Source organism: Mauremys mutica, chromosome 3 (genome assembly GCF_020497125.1).
Source record: "Mauremys mutica isolate MM-2020 ecotype Southern chromosome 3, ASM2049712v1, whole genome shotgun sequence".
NCBI classification, from domain to species: domain Eukaryota; kingdom Metazoa; phylum Chordata; order Testudines; family Geoemydidae; genus Mauremys; species Mauremys mutica.
Genome location: NC_059074.1, coordinates 114,758,378 through 114,777,272, shown reverse-complemented (window position 1 = coordinate 114,777,272; position 18,895 = coordinate 114,758,378). Strand labels below are relative to the sequence as shown.

Sequence of the window (18,895 nt, the reverse complement as noted above, 5' to 3'; positions counted from 1 at the left end):
GGGAATCTGAAAGAGCATAGAGGAGATCAGTGAAGAACGTGTACTGATTTCAGTCAGACTCAGAAGGTAGTGAAGTGAAAACTAACTTTTGTGGAGGCGGCACATTGTTTCGGTTGTTTTTTCCCTTTTGTTTTTTCAGCATTTTATTGGCCAGCGTGAGGAGTTTGAGACAGCACGAGACAACATTCTGGTCTGGCTAACAGAGATGGATCTGCAGTTGACCAATATTGAACATTTCTCAGAGTGCGACGTCCAAGCAAAGATAAAGCAACTCAAGGTACGGGACGCCAGCCAGACTGTGGCATCAAAAATATCCAAATAGGAACTGAGAGTGTAAGAAATGTTCCATGAATAGTGTTATATGATTAAAACCCTTTATTCCCAGGATGTGAGCTCAGCCCCAGTCAATCAATGGAACCGTCACTCTTTATAGAGCATGGTGTATGTGCTGCTGAGTCCAGTGCACTAGTGACAGTCCTGTGCATAGGTCGGGCACACCCATGCACTAGCAATCCTTTGAATCTGAGCAACAGATTCTTTCCTCCTCTGATGCCAGTCATTACAAAACTTGATCCAGTCCACCTTGCAACGCCTCTTTCCATCTACAAGCTGTCTCCGTCAACCAGAGCGGCATTCTGCACGCCTTTTCCAATCATCCGCAGAGATTCCAAAGGATACTACATCATCTTTGTAAGCATCCTGAAATCTGCATCTCTTTCTAGACCCCTTCGCAAGCTTCAGAGTACAGCACACTCTTTGGGATCCTGTAATCCGGCATTTGCTTGGCATGTCTAAGCCACTTGAGTCTTTTCTTACTAATCAATGTTCCCATTAATGACATACCATCACGATTTAACACTTCCGCATGTGTCACCCTGTCTTGCCATCTTATTAGAAGAATTTTATGCAAGCATCTAACATGAAAGCTGTTTATTCTTTTGATATGTTTGTCATAAGTCATCCATGTATCTGAGCCATATAGAAGGGTGGATAAAACACATATCTCATAAATATGGATTTTCACTTTAGTTGACAATTTGTTATTGTTCCAGACTCTGTCTTACAAAAGACCAAAGTTCCTAGCAGCCTTGCCAATTTTACTAGTAAGCTCAGCATCCAGATCTACATTGCTGGTAACAGTAGAGCCAAGGTGGCAAAATTGATTAACAACATCCATATGAATAAGGTGATATCTGGAACTGATTCTGAAGAGCCTTGGTGCATGATCAGTCTTCTTCAAGCTTATTGCTAGCCCAAAGATTTTGCATGAATCAGAGAACTTGGTAATAAGATGTTGTAGGGCATCAACACTGTGAGCCACAAGGGCAGCATCATCTGCAAACAACAGGTCCCTTATGATATCTCCTTCACCTTCATCTTAGCTCTGAACCTTGCAATGTTAAACAAACTTCCATCATGTCTAGAGCTAAGATAGACACCCTCTCAAACATCATGGAACACCATGTTGAAGCAGGAATGAGAAGTAAATATTAAACAATATAGCAGCCAGTACATAGCCCTCCCTGCTTCACTCAATTGTTGATGTTAAATGAGTCAGACTCTTGATTTTCATACATTATAGTTGCCTTCATGTCATTGTGTAAGAATTTCACAAGGTTTAGCAATATAGGTGGACAAGTAAGCTTCTTCAGAACAATGTAAAGCCCTGACCGACTAACCATTTCAGAGGCTTTTGTTAAATCTATAAAAGCCATGTACAGTTTAATACGCTTCTCTCTGTACTTTTCCTGCAGTTGTCTCATGGAGAAGACCATGTCTATGGTAGACCTTCCTTAGTGGAAGCCACACTGGCTTAGAGGATAGATTGTCTCAGCTAAAGTTTGAAGTCTAAGTAAAATAATATAGTTTAAGATTTTTTTAACTATGTTAAGAAGAGAGATACTTCTGTGATTATTACTATCACTTCTGTCTCTCTTGTTTTTAGAGAGTTGGCTGAAATGAGCATCCTTAAAATCTTGTAGAACAGTTCCTTCCTTCCACAAGCATTTCAATACCTCATGCAATCTTCGCAGCAAGTCTTTGTACATTTGTAGATTTCAGCAGAAACAGATCCTGAAGCTTTGTTATTGGGAACCTTTTGGGTGCTTTGGTCAAGTTCCTCTAGTGTAGGTTTGGCATCCAGAAACTTCAAACCCTGGAAATTTGTGTAGCACACATTGGCCTACTACAGATTCCCTTGAGTATATCATTCCATAGTGCTCAATCCACCTCACCCATTGCTTTCCTTTTATCTGTTATGATATTTACATCTTGATCTTTCAGCAGAGCTGTCTTGTTCTTTATTGGCCCAATGGCTTTTCTAATGCTCTCATACAACCATCTATGTCACCTCCGTCAGTTGCCTGTTAGATCCGGTCACAGAGACCCAACTAAAATTCTTGAGCACACATCCTGGAAGCTATTTGAACAACCTTACGAGCTTCTCTTAGGTTGTCGAACGAATCAGTAGTAGAAGTAGACTTGTAAGTGATCAGCACAGACTTTTCCTATCAGTGAGCGGTAGCAGTATTTCTAAATGGTCTGCGTACCATTTTTTCTGTACTCTTGCCAAAACTCTTGATGGCCACATTGTACATACTTATCTTCAGCACTTCCCATGCATCTGAAGCAGTTTCATTTGTTCTGATTGTCTTTGCTGCTACTTCATTAAAAAGCCCGTTTCTTGATAGGATCATTGATTTGGCACATGTCAATACGAGGTTGCATGACAGTTTTTTTAGATGCATCCTCTTAGCTTGAAATTTCACTTTGCAGCAGGCAAGAGAGTGTTCTGTGTCACAGTCTGAACTGTGGAAGGATCATGTATGCAAGATATCTTTCAAGTATGTATGTCTTATCAGTACCAATTTCAGCTGATGCCAGTGCTTGGCCCTCAGGTGTCTCCACCAGGTGGTTGTTCTTATGTTACCAGCAAAGAAGGCGTTGGTCACGTATAAGCCTTGCCTGGCATAGAGCTTAAGAACTCTCTGACCCTTATCATTCATACATTCAATGCCATGCCAGAGTCTGAGGCCAGATCTCAACATTGGATGCAGCTGTTGCATTGAAGTCTTCAAGTATTAGGATGGGTTCTCTCCATGGAATCTTCCAATCAGTTCTTCCACCTGTTGGTAAAAGCTATCCTTCTTCTCATTGCTAGCCTGCAGAGTTGGTGTGTAGACACTGATGAGGTTGATGAATCCTTTCTGTAGACTAACTTGAAGTTAGTTTATACGTACGGACACTGCAATCGGAGCTTCACACAATGACAAATTCATTTCTGAGAGCAAAACCCACACCACACTCCTTCAGGTTTGCCATACCAGTAAATGATGTAGTCCTTCTCCCTTCTGAACCCTGTGTCGGAGAGCTGAGTTTCCAAAAAAGCTGCAGTATCAATTCTGAAACATGCAAGCTTGTTACTCAACACAGACGTTTTCCTCAAATCCGAATTCAGATCAAAGTCGTATCCAGGGGTCAAAGTCCGAATATTCCAGCAAGCAATTCTATTTGTAAAAGCAGTTGGGCCAGAATGTAAACAATGAGACAGGGCTTGTCTGACCCACCTTTTCTAGGGCCACCCTCACATGAGGCAAGCAGGCCATCCCTAAACTAGGCTGCTTGGAAATCTTGTTAGCTGCCCCACAGCCCTTATGCCTCTTTCAGGTCCCTGCAACCATCTTGCCAAGACCTTCAGCATATACGCCTAGACAAAGTTATGGAGGGGCAGAGGCTGCCATAGACATGTCACCCTCCCCGCTTTAGACCACTAAGCCAGAATCCAAAGTCAGAGAGAGTCTGGATGTTCAGTGATAGAGGCCAGAGAGCAAATTACATAGAGCTGCTAACTGCCTGTGGCTTCAGTGTGAGCACCTTTTCTAATCAGGGTGAGATCCCTTAGCCTTTCTTCAACCAAGAAGTACATCCACAAGGCAGTGGAGGATGCAGTTTAATGTCATGAGCTCAGCCCCAGTACTGACACTACAGAACAAGATTATTAGAGTGTGTTAGGGTTCGGTGAGATAGAAGAGCTATGCCCACATGAGGTTGCATGGGTGGCAATTAAAGATGGGTTTTTTAAAAAGCATAGGGGATAGCCTCAGTGCTCTGATTTTTCCTCTTTCGATAACCTTGCCATTGGAAATGATTTTATGTATGTTTATGACTGAGGGCATAACTGCCCTGCCCTGTTTGTTTACGGTCTCTGCTCTACCACAATGTGACTCATCATTTGCTGAGCGCTCTGGAATATCTGCAGTGTAAACGGCACTACATAAAACAACTTGTTAGTATAGCTTTAGAATCTGCATTCTAAATGAATGGTGCATTCATTCTAACCACCTTATCTACCTAAGCCTTTCAAAACTCTCAGGAGTGGCTTGTTCAGAGGACAGTCCTCTTCCCAAGTACAGCACGTTAAATCATGAGACTTGCTGGGTAGAACTTTAAGTGCTACCCCATTAGCTTATATGGGAGAGTATGGCAAGGGAATGCTGAGTTGCACCATCAAATTTTGCTTACTCTGTGTAATGGTCCTTGTTTGTGTTTGGTAGATATACCATCTCTGCTACACAGCTCTGTAAGACATAGTATTCTTGGTAACCGAGGATTGTTTGATGTTGGTTTTCATGATAACATAAAGTCATGGCTTTTTATGCTGCACAGGCTTTCCAGCAAGAGATCTCCCTGAACAACAATAAAATTGATCAGATAATTGTCCAGGGTGAGCAGCTGATAGAGAAAAGCGAACCCATAGATGCAGCTGTCATTGAAGAAGAACTGGATGAGCTCCGGCATTACTGTCAAGAGGTCTTTGGTCGTGTGGAACGCTACCACAAGAAATTGATCCGCCTTCCTGTATGTACCCTCTTTATTTCCTTTTTTTAAGATTTATTATTAATTTACAAATATAATAATGGTGAAAGAGTTTTTGGGGGGGCGTAATGTATATGACAAAACACCCGATAATCTTTACTTCTTGTAACCCTGATTCTTCCCTTCCCCCTGCACCTCTGTATATTATCATCACATATTGTGTTATGTCTTACTCAGACTGCAGACTCTTCAGGGCAAAGAACCTGTCTCATTTCTATAAAGCATCATGCACACCTATGCATTATAAATCAGAGCTTTATGAATGAGCGTTATGGTGCAGTACTGGAGACATAAAATTCTTCTTGCCCTGCAGGGTGAATTCTGTTGAATAGCATTGAGTTCACAGAAATAAAGACACTCCTTCCTTGCAGGGCAGAGGGAACTTTAAATATCCAGAACTGAATGTACAGCTGGGAAGTGAGAGAGGGTGATTTTGGCAATCAAACTGGAAAGCCCACTGAGGGAAAGCAGTGAGAAGTGCTTTTCGTAACATGAAAGAATGGATGAGGGCAACAGTCAAGATAAACGCCTTTTATAGTTTCTATAATTTGGTTCCAAAATGTTGCTCTAATTTTGCTGTCTGTGTAGAGATAATATCTGGAGAAAATTTGGAGACAGTTGCCTTACATGAGACTATACAGATGAGCATTAAGCAGTGAAGATGAATTTATTCTTAGCCTCTTTTACTCATTTTATCTTTTTATTTTATATGCATTTTTAAAAAATCAAAGGAGGATCAAAGAAGGATACAAAATGGGAATCCTGTCAGTCTGAATGTTATCCAGTGACATTTTTATCTCATTGACCCAGGTAGAAAGGACATTGTTTCCATGGGTTGAATTAATAGTCTCTGTTCTGGTGTTTCCTTCTAGCTGACAGACGATGAACATGACCTCTCTGACAGAGAGGTGGATCTGGATGAATCAGCAGATCTCTCTGACATACACTGGCACGACAAATCTGCAGACAGCGTTCTCTTCCCACACCCCTCCTCCAACCTCTCACTGTCACTTGCCCAACCGATGAAAAGTGAGCGGTCAGGGCGGGATACTCCCGCAAGTGTAGATTCCATCCCCTTGGAATGGGATCATGACTATGACCTCAGTCGGGACTTGGAGACAGCCGTTTCGAGGGCACTGCACTTAGAGGAGGAGGAAGGACAAGAAGACAAAGATTTCTATCTTAGAGGAGCAGCTAGTATAGCAGGTATTGATTGTTTCTCTTATATCGCTCTCAATAAAGGGAAATAAATATTGCATACAGGATCATACTGCTTGGGAGTTCCTAGGAATGGGAAAATATTCCAAAGAGCTTCAGAAGACCTCAACTAGCTGTCCTGGAATGGTGTCTTTAGCCTTCTTGACACAATATTACAGGCTTCTGGATGAGTGCAGGCTTGGAATATCACAGAGGCATATTCACTGAATGACAAAGAAGGAACTGGCTATTTTATTGCACTCTGTGTCTGCCAGATGTGACTGGTCTCGCCTATAACAGGGTTGGCTAATACAGTCTTTTGACTGGAGGAAGTGGTACTGGATGATTGCAAGAAAAATGGGAGGGAGAGAAAATTCCAAAGAAATGTCTGACATATTCACCCACTGGACCACATGTTAAAGTCTGAAGCCTGGTCTACACCAGGAGTTTATGTCGAATTTAGCAGCGTTAGTTCGACTTAACCGTGCACCCGTCCACACCAGGAAGCTAATTAGTTCGACCTAGAGGGCTCTTTAGTTCGAATTCTGTACTCCTCCCCGACGAGGGGAGTAGCGCTAAATTCGACAAGGCTATGTCGAATTAGGCTAGGTGTGGGCGGAAATCGACCTTAGTAGCTCCGGGAGCTATCCCACAGTGCACCACTCTGTTGACGCTCTGGAAGCAGTCCGAGCTTGGATGTTCTGACCAGCCACACAGGAAATGCCCAGGGAAAATTCGACACGCTCCGGCGCCTTGTGGATGTTCTGCAGGACCGCAGGCAGGAGGACAGAGCCCCCCTGCACTGTATCTGCAACCGCCCTCCCCCGCCACAAAGTCCCAAACCCCCCTCACCCAAAGTAAAAAGAAGGAGGGGCGACAGGGGCCGTGAAAACTGTCACTGCACCCCTGCAGAGTGCACAAATACAAGAAGGCTCTCATTCCCTAAATGTTGAGAAGTTCTTCCCTTCCTGGCTCACCCAAGCCCCAATCCCAGTTTCATCCCCTAACTGTGTAGTTGATTATTAAAAGTAGTTTGCTGTTAATTACTATTTCCGTCAAGTTTTTCTACAGAAGACTGTCTGTGAACGGGGGGGGGAAAGGGGTTGTTAATTGCATAGGACAGTCACCTTTACCAGGGTACAGACACGGGGGCAGGATCAACAGCAGGTCACACACACAGTGCAGTCAGTAGGCACCCTGGTCGGTCTGGGAGGTGTTTTCCATGTTCTGTGTGGGTGGGGGGTATGTGACTTTGTGGCATGGGAGGGCGGTTACAGAACTTATGCAGCGGACCTTGTCCCGGACCACAGAGCCACGCAGCAGGGGAAACTGTAACCGTCCTCCCCCGCCACGAGGTCACGTAGCCCCCGCACACAGAGTCCCGAAAAGGAGGGATGGCAGGCTCCGTTGAAACAACCAGTCCGGCACTGCAGACCGCTCTAGGAGCAGGAGCCTGTCATTCCTCGAGTGTAGAAGCGGTGTTAACATCACTGCACAGCCTACCCGCCGCAGTCTGCGTCCCTGTTTCAACCCTTTAACGCGAATTCATTAATAAAGAAAACGTTGTTAATTAACAATGTTCCATTAACTTTATTTTTAAACGTGTATTGGAAGGGGGGAAACATGGTGAACGGGGTATGTAACCACAGAAGAAAGTCAACAGTAACTGAAGCAGGGGCAGGTTCAGCTTCTCTGTAAAGAAACTGAACAGTCACAGGTTACCCTGCTCCCTGAGGAACCTAGCTTTCAAAGCCTCCTGGATGCACAGCGCTTCCCGCTGGGCTCTTCTAATTGCACGGCTGTCTGGCTGAGCGTAATCAGCAGCCAGGCGATTTGCCTCAACCTCCCATCCCGCCATAAAGGTCTCTCCCTTGCTCTCACAGAGATTGTGGAGCACACAGCAAGCTGCAATAGCAATGGGGATATTGGTTTCGCTGAGATCCGAGCGAGTCAGTAAGCTCCTCCATCTCCCCTTGAGACGTCCAAAAGCACGTTGAATGATGACAGTTACCCAAGACCACCCTCGACACATTTTTCCCCCCAGTATGCATTGTGGGGAAATCCCAGAATTCAAATGGGCAGCGGGGACTGCGGGAACTGTGGGATAGCTTCCCACAGTGCACCGCTTCCAATGTCGACGCTTGCCCCATTAGTGTGGACTCACAAAGTCGAATTAGTGTCCTTAGTGGGGATACACAAATTCGACTTTGTAAGGTCGATTCCACAAATTCGAATTAAGTTAAATCGAACTAATCTGGTAGTGTAGACATACCCTGAGTGAGTTTTTACTCAGTCCTTACTCAGGCAAGACTCACATTGACATCTTTGGGAAGTTTTACTTAGACTTCAAGACTTGGCCTTTTATGAGTTCATGAAACCTGTCTGTCTGTATGACTATGCGCATATTGTGTAACAATTACTAATGAGGACTAATGTGTCTATGTGTTTGAAGCATGTAGACATGATCCATTTATTGTTAGGGAAGCCTAAATTCCAGATTCTGTTCTGTCTTTAATTGTGATAGTCTTGTGCTTTTCAGTTCCTTGACACTTTCTAAGAAGAGGCTGACTTACTTAAAGCTATTTTCAGCAGGAATTTTGTGATACAATTTAACTCCGTTTATTCAAAAGGAAAATGTGCTGGAAATTAGAACTGGTGATCTACTCTCCTTCCGGGAAAGTTGGTTTCCTGTTTCAAGAAGACAACAATTGCTGAGATATCAACTCAGATTGTGCTTGTATTTTTGCAGATGTAGAGATCCCAGAAAGCCCCGAGGCCTATGTAAAACTTACTGAAAATGCACTCAGAAATATCTCTGGTAGGCATCAAAAAAGCCTAAGCATAGCCAGACCCAGATAACCCAACCCATACCTGTAACAGTGTCCTCTTCTCTTAGCTCATCTGCTGTACTTCTCACAGCTCACAAGATAGATATTTTCTCACATGACAGCACTAGCATGTTCATGCAGAACTTTCCTGCTTTACTACCATTCATAAAGGTCTTGTTTCTTCCATGTACCCATCAGGAGTGGAAAGAGTTTTAAAAAGCTGGCTAGGGTGCAATACCTTTTAGCTAAATTACTGGCTAACTAGATGTAGCTAATCAGTATTTTACTCAAATTGGTACTGGCTCCTTGGTGTCCATACTCCAGTATTGTAGCAGAGGGATTCAAAATAAGAGATTCTTATAACAGGGTACCAACCCTTGGTTTTCCTCTGGGAAGACGCTGGTTTCATAAGGGATGCAAGATCATCTGCAGCTGTTTAAAAAAATGTTGTTTTTGAACATCTCCTCCTACCTAAACCAATGGAGATCAGGCATATTCCAAAAGTGACTTCATCTCTAGGAAGAAATCACAAGTTTGCCATGTTTTAGAAGCATTGCCTGCTGGACCTGGTGGATGTAACTATAACAGCATCGCTTGGTATTTACATACTGCTTTTCATGTTCAAAAGTAGTACAGAAATAGAATCCTTAAGGTACACCAAAATTCCACTCTATTAGCTTCAGGGGAAATGCCACAATGTCTACTGCAAAAAGAAGTGAGAGAGAAAAATTGAACTTTAAAATAAAAACTGAGGAGAGGGGCACAAATACTTAGTCCTGAGTGATTGCCAGGTCTGAAAAGGAGCGATGTCACAGAAAATGTCACTGTGAGAGGCTAGTATAAAGCCCACTGAGAATTTAGACTTCCAGGGGGATCAAGAATTATTTTGGGGAGAGAGTCTCTTCACAACAAGTTGCAGGCCTACTTGCACCTATGGAAGCTTTAATACTGTTCTCATGGCAAGCCCATTCATCAGTATAACCATCTGTGCTCTGGAAAGTTGCTAACCCGCTAACATGTAATCAGTTACAAATTTGCTTTGTCATTTCCCAACACACGTGCTATTGCAGCCACCTTTTCCATGCTGTCTAACCTGGTTAGTAATTCTTACGTTTTTCCTTGGATATAAAGCAAAGGCTTTGAAAAAATCTCAAATCAGTAGTCACATCTTTTGTAATTTTGCCACAGGAGAACCAGGTGCCTTGGAAACACACATCCGTCAGCTGGACAAGGCCTTGGACACTAGTCGTTTCCAAATACAGCAAACAGAAAACATCATTCGCAGCAAAACGCCCACAGGACCGGAACTAGATTCTAGTTACAAAGGATATGTGAGTACAAGGTGTATTGCCACCTAGTGACTGAATTTAAAATAACATTACCCCTCGTTTTTGTGGATACAGACTAACACAGCTACCCCTCTGATACTTAAAATAACAGTCCTTGTGACAGGGCACTATATTTAGAGTACAAGTGCTAATAAATTAACAGAATAGCCATTGAAAAAATGGCTCTTGCAATAGAACAGATGGTTAGGTATAAAGCTATTACTGCCTCTCAGCTCCATTCTCTCTCACAATCTCTACTCTCGGATCACACACAGTTATTGTTATTTTGAACTTATGTAATTATTTGTGTGTCTATAGAGATTGTAGGAACATAACCCCAGTCAGTTCATTTTCCAATTAAATTTGTGTCGATATCCCAGAGTAATTTCACACGCACCCATTTATCCCTCTAATGAGATCATTCTTGTTTTTAAAGAAAACTTCCTTACCTGTTAAGATCAGAATTTTATAGACTAATGCCTGATACTTGTTTTAAAGACACATTATAAACATGTTGTATATGGGAATCAGTGATGAAAAGTTTAATGAGAAAACTTTGTAGAATAAACCTCAACACACAGCATTGTAAGCAGCTAGGTTTAATGTGGTCCTCCCTTTGCACAGCAGGATGGGCTTGACTTCTCAAGGTCCCTTTCAGTCCTATGTTTCTATGATTCTATGACATTCAGAATGAAAGAGATTTTATGTGTGGATGCACCATAATTTTTCCACTCTTGTGTAACTTTCTTTCACTCCCCAAGTCTTGCGGTATCATCTTTCCAGCTACTAGGGCAGATGTCCCCAAACTGTGGCATGCATCCCCCCTCCCAAGGGCAGGTGGAGGAGCCTTCAAAAGGGCGTGGCAGGGCCTGGGCCAGCCCCCACAGGGTGCAGGAAGGGAGCATCATCCAGTGCTCCCTGCCCCAGCTCTGCTCTGGTCCCACCCGCAGCCACATCCCTGCAGCCAGTCCTGCACCTGGCCCCAGTCTCAGTGCAGCTCTGCTCCCGGCCCCGCCCCCAGCCTCAGCTGCTAGCCACGGCTCCATTCACGGAGCAGGGTCAAGGTGGGGAGCAGGGCTGGGAGCAGAGCCACACCTGGCCAAGGGCCCAGCTGCTAGCCCCCACCTCAGCCCAGGTCCTGCCCCAGCCTCTGCCCCGGGCCATGGCTCCAGCCTTGGCCCCTTACCCCTGTTCGCGTTCATTTCTCTCCACCCCCTGAGCCGTGGCCCCGCTCCCAGCCACGACTTGGGGGGCACGGACAGGGGTAAAGGTGGGGCATGACCCTCAAAAGTTTGGGCACCACTGTCCTAGTGTCTTAGTGTTTATAGAAAAAATATCACCTGAAGACGTCCATTCTTTGACTGCGGCAATATCCTGTAACCGTGCCACTGGATTATTTCTGTTAGTGGCGTTTGAGCCTCTACTCTACGTTTAATCCCTTAAATCTCAATGTACAGTTCTTTTCTTGTGTGTGGATCAATGGAAAAATGATAAAAATAATATCAAGAGACACAGCATCTCATTGAGATTGTATTGGCCAGGGTATCTAATGGCTTTTGAGACAGAAAGATACACTCACAATTGGCAGATCATTAAAACAATAGACTGCTTCCCCATTCTGTCACGTCAAGACCCATTTTCAGAATGTTTTTGAAAATTGCTTTGTAATTAGCCTTTTACCTCTAGAGTTATTCTACCATGGCATAGATTAATGAGAACTATATTTTTAAAACAGATGAAGCTACTGGGTGAGTGCAGTGGCAGCATAGACTCAGTAAAAAGGCTTGGTTACAAACTGAAAGAGGAAGAGGAGAAGCTCTCTGGATTTATAAACCTGAACAGTACTGAAACACAAACAGCTGGTACGTAGTGTTGAATCCTTCCATGGGAAACGCATGTGAAATGAGCAGCAATATGTATAGTATTGTCAGAGTAAGCACTTGGGATTATGCAGGAAAGTAGGAATTTGCTTCATATTGACCAAGCTTGTGCTACTCTATATGTGTATGTACGTATGATTGTTTCCACGGTCATTTTATTTATGAATCAGTTCTTTGCATCGACCAGGCATAAGCATCAAACACGTGCACATTTTAAGTAACTCATCACATTATATCTATCTCTAAGCACTTGTACAGCATCTAGAGAGATTTGCTCATACAAGTTAGATATCTTCTTATAGGGAAAAAAGTGTTTAAAGTTGAGTTTACAAAATACCCTTTGTGCCTATTTTAATCACTGATCTAAATTACTTTTACATTTTTAGCAAAGTGAATATTGTAACCTGCTCCTCTCTAAGCCACATGAAAAATGGGGTGAATGACTATGGAAAACAGCCTTGGATTCATATAATGAATGACTGCATGTACAATAAAATCCTTATTCATATAATTCAGTGGAGACATTTTTATTGAAAAAGTCCAAGGATGAATGCAGATAGCAATAATTATATGTGCAGATGGCTAGTTAAATATATAAATGGCCATTTGCAAATACAAAATCCTTATTATATGAATGAAACAGCTTTATTCATGGGGGTAGGGCTTCAGGAGAGAAATAAGTCACTCCTGAGTTCTAATCCACACACAACATTAAGTTAAGACGACATTGTCAGAAAATAAGTCTCTTGCGTTAGTGTCCCCAACTGTAAAGTGGGGATAATAATACAATTGCCTACATCGCAGGGCTGTTGTGAAGATTAACTAATATCTGCAAAGAGCTTTGTAAATGTAAGTGCTATAATATAGGTAGGTATAAGTGTGCATGCAAATATAGACGGATAGTTTTATTTTCTGACACCCTTGTATATCATGCAGTGGGCTAAATATTTAATTGCATAAAGTCATAGAAGTGAGAGTTGAAAAAGACTTATTAGATCAGCTGGTCCATCTTTTGCTATGTAAAGCCACATACCCAGTGTCGTCTTAACTTAATGTTGTGTGTGCTAATGTTTTGTTTAGGCTGCTGCATACTGAGTGTTGTATTTAGTGTAAACATGGATGTAATTGTGCATATTGTGTATATGCCTTTGTTTTTGTGTATATGCCTTTGTATTATGTCTCTGCTTGGGCAGGTGTGATTGATCGCTGGGAGTTAATCCAGGCCCAAGCTCTAAGCAAGGAACTGAGAATGAAACAGAACCTTCAGCAGTGGCAGCAGTTCAACTCTGACCTGAACAACATTTGGGTTTGGTTAGTGGAGACTGAAGAGGAGCTAGAGAAACTCTGTCATCTTGATCTCAGCACCGACATACAAACCATTGAGCTCCGAATTAAAAAACTGAAAGTAAGGTTTTATCTCAGTTTTCTGGCAGTTGCTTCAGTAATGGCCTACCATGCATCCTGTGCATTGCACTCCATTCATGAGATACAGTTGATATTTAGTATTCACTTTCTGCATTCCCTGCACAGGAGAATGTGACTAATGATTGGGGTGAGGAACTGGAAAAATGGTTTGAGAAATCACTTATTTGCAGAATAATAAACCACCACCATTTTTCTGAAATTCCAAATCAATGTTGGAAACCCCTCTATATGCAAGCTACATTTCCAGAATAGCAGAAGCCAGCTGAATTCATGAAACTTAGAAAAGGCCAAGTTAAGTAAATTAAAATCTATCCTAGCCCAGCTCATGACAAAACCCAGCCGTTTTTAAAAGAAATGGTACGCTTCTATTTTTCTGTTCGTTACAATCTCTTCTTTCTCTGAGTCCTGACATTGCGCCTTCCTAGCGGTCCTAAGCTTGGTGCGCTCTGCTACCACCCTACCAACCCAGGTTCAGTTGCTGGATTGAGTGTCTCTTACCCTGGGCAAGAAGGATGTCAGAGCCAATGGGAAGGCAGCATGTTCAGCACTTGGATATCGGGGGAGAGGGAGAGTGCTGCTTTCAGTGGCCCCTCTAGTCAATTCAGGGGCAGCATTAATGTGTTTTAGATGGAATCCAGTCCAGCTGCCCTCATTGATATGAAAGTCACTGCGATACAGGGCATTATGGGGACATGCGGAAAAGGCTGTAAACTAGGGAGAAAAATGGAATCTTCCATAAGAATCCTCTTTTTCTCCTTTGGGGAAAAAAAAGAATAATATGGACAGTGGTCTCAAGATGATGAACATAAAAAAGCCAACATAATTTTCAACATAACTGAGAGGCAGAAGCCTTAGTGTTGTCAAGCATTTGTCAGGAGTTACACCACAATTTTTCCCTGTATCTCATATTTGCTCCAACATTTGCATAACTAGGCTGTTTGTTTTCTGCCAGGCCTTCCTTGTCTTTCAGGCATTTGAAACACAAGCCAGTTCTTCTGATCTTTAAAATTCAGCCATAACAACAGGGTTTTAAATCTTAAAAGTTTATCTGGCATATATTAAGTTGTATTGCAAACATAAAATAGTAGACGTTAAAGAGTGAACACTTCCAGTATTACGACAATTGCCACAGATATTTCCTGTCCTAAGTAAAGAGGGAACCTGGTTAGCTAAAATACTCTTGCATTACTGTACAGCAAATAATTGCTCTTTAATGGCAACCACTACATTTGATTCTTCTAAAAGTCTGTAGCATGCTTACTGGGTGTTTTTAACTCCATTCTCCTGTCATCCAGGAGTTGCAGAAAGCTGTTGATAACCGCAAAGCTATTGTCCTGTCCATCAACCTGTGCAGCTCCGAATTCACTCAATCTGATAGTGAAGAAAGCAAGAAGCTGCAGGAGCGCCTATCTCAGATGAACATGCGCTGGGAACGTGTATGCAGTATGATTGAAGAATGGCGTTGCTCACTGCAGGATGCGCTAATGCAATGTCAGGTCAGTATTGGTGTGTGAAATCTCGTTCCCTTCATGGACATAATGAGGAATTCTAGAGATGATGAGATTCATTTTAAATGATCAGCTTTTACACACACAATTTACTTCACAGCTTCCTAATCTGAGGGCAGGTCTACACTAAGGGCGGGGGTCAAACTATGGTACGCAAGTTCAGCTACGTGAATAGTGTAGCTGAACTCGAAGTACCCTAGTTCGAACTACTTACCCGTCCAGACGCCGCGGGATCGAAGTCCGCGGCTCCAAGGTCGACTCCGCCACCGCCGTTTGCAGTGGTGGAGTACCGGAGTCGACCGGAGCGCGCGGGGAGTTCGAACTATCGCGTCCAGATTAGACGCGATAGTTCGAACTCCGAGAAGTCGAACTCACCACGTCGACCCGGCAGGTTAAGTGTAGACTAGCCCTGAAAGATCAAACCTAATGCTACCCACATATGCAAACTAAAATTCAGTTTGTGAAGGCTGGCTCTTGAAAGGTGTGTTCTAAGTCAACATTCCAGGTTTTCTAAACTGAAGTATAGTTTAAAAGATGTTTCTGCACATCTATATTCTGTATGCTAGCATTCACACCTATGGAAAGCAAATGCAAAGTGGGTGTAAACCACTACCAGAGCAGAACAGTATTCGTGCAGTGGCAGGGGTATCAGCCCCATCAATATTTGCAATAATACTGTAATCGAGTATACTAATATAGGCTTGTAATACTATAGTAATATAAGAATATAGCCAATCGAATCTGTTGTGGGAAAAAGTACTGTGACAGAAAACCTCAGCATAATTCAGGGTTCTCTTAAGCTCTCACATGTCTCTTGTAGGATTTCCATGAAATGAGCCATGGTTTGCTGCTTTGGTTGGAGAACATTGACAGAAGAAAAAATGAGATCTTGCCTATTAATCCAAACCAAGACTTGGACACTTTGCAGGATCATCACAGACTGCTAATGGTAGGATCATAAATGCCTGGAATGTTTAAAGCCTTCAAAAAAAAATTGACACGCATAGAGAAGGTAGTTCTTGAGGTTAGTGATTGGTCTGTGAGGTATATAGTATACTTAACCCTGTGGTACTAAGAAGGTCAGGGATTCTCTTTAGCATGGATAGAGGGGGGTAGTGAAATTGGTGGTTAAAAACATTTGGTTTAATATAGAAAACATATGTCTAATTACCTTATTGGCTGTTGTTTGTTTGTTTTTTTAGTTTGGGGTTATTATTTTGGAAAGGCTATTTTTAATTGCAACTTGTTGGGCACGACAGGAAGTCTAAAAGAGTCTACTGCTCGTGATATGAGGTTTAAAAGAAATTGCAAGGCATTTATCACCTTTCTTCAGTATAACCTGCCAGAATTTTAGGGCTAATAAAGCTTTTTTCAGTGTGTCTATAGTGGTCGTCTTGGAAACTGAAGTCATTGCCATCTGTCTGTTTTATTGTTTTTGTGGAAGTTGTAGCATTCTCTTTCACGTTTCATAATATTTAAGTAAAAAAATGTGATTCTTTGGCTTTGCAATAGCAAATCAGACGCGAGTTGCTAGAGTCTCAGCTGAAAGTGGTGTCACTCCAAGATATGTCCTGCCAACTGCTGGTCAATGCTGAAGGCAAGGACTGCCTGGAAGCTAAAGAGAAGGTCCATGTCATTGGAAACAGACTCAAGCTCCTACTGAAGGAGGTCACACATCACATCAAGGATCTAGAGAAAATCTTAGACATCTCAAGCAGTCAACTGGTAAATTGTCCTATTGTATTCTCTCCTTTACCACTCATTGAGGGCTAGTTTTGTAATCACACTGACCTTTTTCAGATGATCAGCTGTAAAATACACTATTGGCCCTTATTTTGTTGCTTAGGACTGTGATGCCTGTCTAAGTGGTATGAAACCGTTATGAAATCTCCTTCATAATTTGTACTGGCCAATAACTTTCCTGTCTCTGAGACAGCAATTCATAAATTCCAAGGCCAGACAGGACCACTGTGATCATCTAGTCTGACCTCCTGTGTTACATAGGCCAAAGAACATTGCTACAGCAGATCTTTTAGAACATCCTATCTTGCTTTAAAATCGTCAGTGATTGAGAATCCTGCATGACCCTGGGTAAACTGTTCCAGTCATTAAATTACCCTCACTGTTAAAAATTGGCACCTTATTGCCAATCTGAATTTGTCTGGGTTCCGCTTCCAGCCTTGGCTGCCTACTTTGCTGCCATTGATTCAGTCAACTGGCAGAGTACATGGGGTAGCTACTGTAGCTGCAGTATCTGAAACTGTGGCATGTGAGTTATTTCCACAGAGTAAACAGCATCTGCTTTCCTATTGACAGACTAATGAAAAAGCTTGAAATAAATTCTCTAGTTTGCTAACAAAGACCCTATTTGTTTGTGTTTTCTTAGCTTTGGAAGTGTATTCCATAGCAGCACAAGTTCTCTTGCAGATGAGAGTTGGAAATGTTATGCATGTGTCTTCATTGTACCTGCGCCAGTCAGAAGACTTTAACACTCTCCATTGTTCTCAGTCCCTCCTCTTGTAGTCCCCAAAACCAGAATTAGCACAAAGTATGAAGAATGTGATCTGTTTTTAATCTGTCTAGTGTCTGTCTCTCTCTGTCTCTGTCTCTATCTGTATAAAGTGATGTCTGGGATTCCAGTGGGAATTTTCACTGAGTACACAACACCTCTTTACCTTTTAAAAACCAATAAAGAGCTGTCGTTTTCTTGGTACTGCCTTTGCCTTACCTTGGGCAGTTAAATGTTATTTCTGGCAGCATATTCGTTTGCCTGTCTTTCTCTTCAGATCCTAACATGTAATTTATAGTGGTTTAATCCTACAGATTTGCATAAATCTAAACCTCCCTTTGTCATATTTCAAGGATCAGTAGTGCAAAGCACTCTGCTAAAACCAAGGATTTAATTCCCTTTTTCTGAGTGTGGTTTCCTTGGCAGATTACTTACGTTCTTCTAATCTCTTATGATTCTGAACTTTAGGATTTGTCTTCATGGTCCTCAGCTGATGAACTGGACACTTCAGGATCCCTCAGTCCTGTATCTGGAAGAAGCACACCAAGCAGACAAAGAACGGTAATTTCATGCCAGTTACCTTCTATCACCTCTTGGGCGGGAGCACCAGATATTTACAGTAGGTGGAGCCAGCTGAGAGGTCTACACCGTCTCCCTGATAGGAAAGAAAAGGGCACAAACCAAGAATTCCCTTCAAACAAAGCTGCTTCCCCAACCCTGCTGCATCTCTCTCCCTGCATGAAATCAGAATTAGAAAATGCTCTGTATAAAATCTGGGCTCAAACTGTGGCTGGAGTTTTGTGGTATGGCGCACACTCTCTTGTGTTCTGTTCAAGCGATGGCAGCATCCCAAGGTCTGGTCTTGTCCCAGCACAGTTCCAGCCAATCCCTCTGCTTTCTACCTGGCATCCTCTGCAGAGCTGCTTTGTCAAGAACCTCAATAAAACTTTGTTTTCATGATCGATTAAAACTGTAGCTGGAGCCAGAATTTTATTGAGACTTTGGTTGAGAGGCTGCATAGAAAGCTTATAAGGCATTGGCAGAAACACTGGAACAGAACCTGATCAATGGCTGTGACAACAGCTCTAATGTTTCATGTTGTCACCACTAGAACACAATACAAGAAATGCAGCACGCCATGCTGCACTCTGCTTCTCCACACTTTGATCCCTGTATGGAACTGGAATTTTTGTCTTTCTTTACAGTTCTTGTGTTTGATTTATTTTAATTATTATTCAGTTTTCCTTCGTTCTTAACGATCGATTTTTCATTTGCACTTTTTATAAAACATCTGAGTTCTGTCCTGATGAACTTTGTGGTCTCTTGAAATTGATTTTGCTACATT

The 18,895-nt window shown here is 42.5% G+C and overlaps 1 protein-coding gene across 1 annotated transcript in view; it reads left to right on the top strand.

Moving 5' to 3' along the window:
- Positions 1-18,895, top strand: part of SYNE1 (spectrin repeat containing nuclear envelope protein 1) — a 468,360-nt gene that overhangs the window by 440,934 nt on the left and 8,531 nt on the right. Inside the window, exons 133-143 of the mRNA XM_045009096.1 lie at positions 140-277; positions 4,666-4,857; positions 5,748-6,081; positions 8,822-8,890; positions 10,089-10,231; positions 11,964-12,090; positions 13,302-13,513; positions 14,829-15,029; positions 15,862-15,990; positions 16,554-16,766; positions 18,019-18,111. Coding sequence (XP_044865031.1) covers positions 140-277; positions 4,666-4,857; positions 5,748-6,081; positions 8,822-8,890; positions 10,089-10,231; positions 11,964-12,090; positions 13,302-13,513; positions 14,829-15,029; positions 15,862-15,990; positions 16,554-16,766; positions 18,019-18,111 — 1,851 coding nt within the window. The remainder of the gene's footprint in view (positions 1-139; positions 278-4,665; positions 4,858-5,747; positions 6,082-8,821; positions 8,891-10,088; positions 10,232-11,963; positions 12,091-13,301; positions 13,514-14,828; positions 15,030-15,861; positions 15,991-16,553; positions 16,767-18,018; positions 18,112-18,895) is intronic.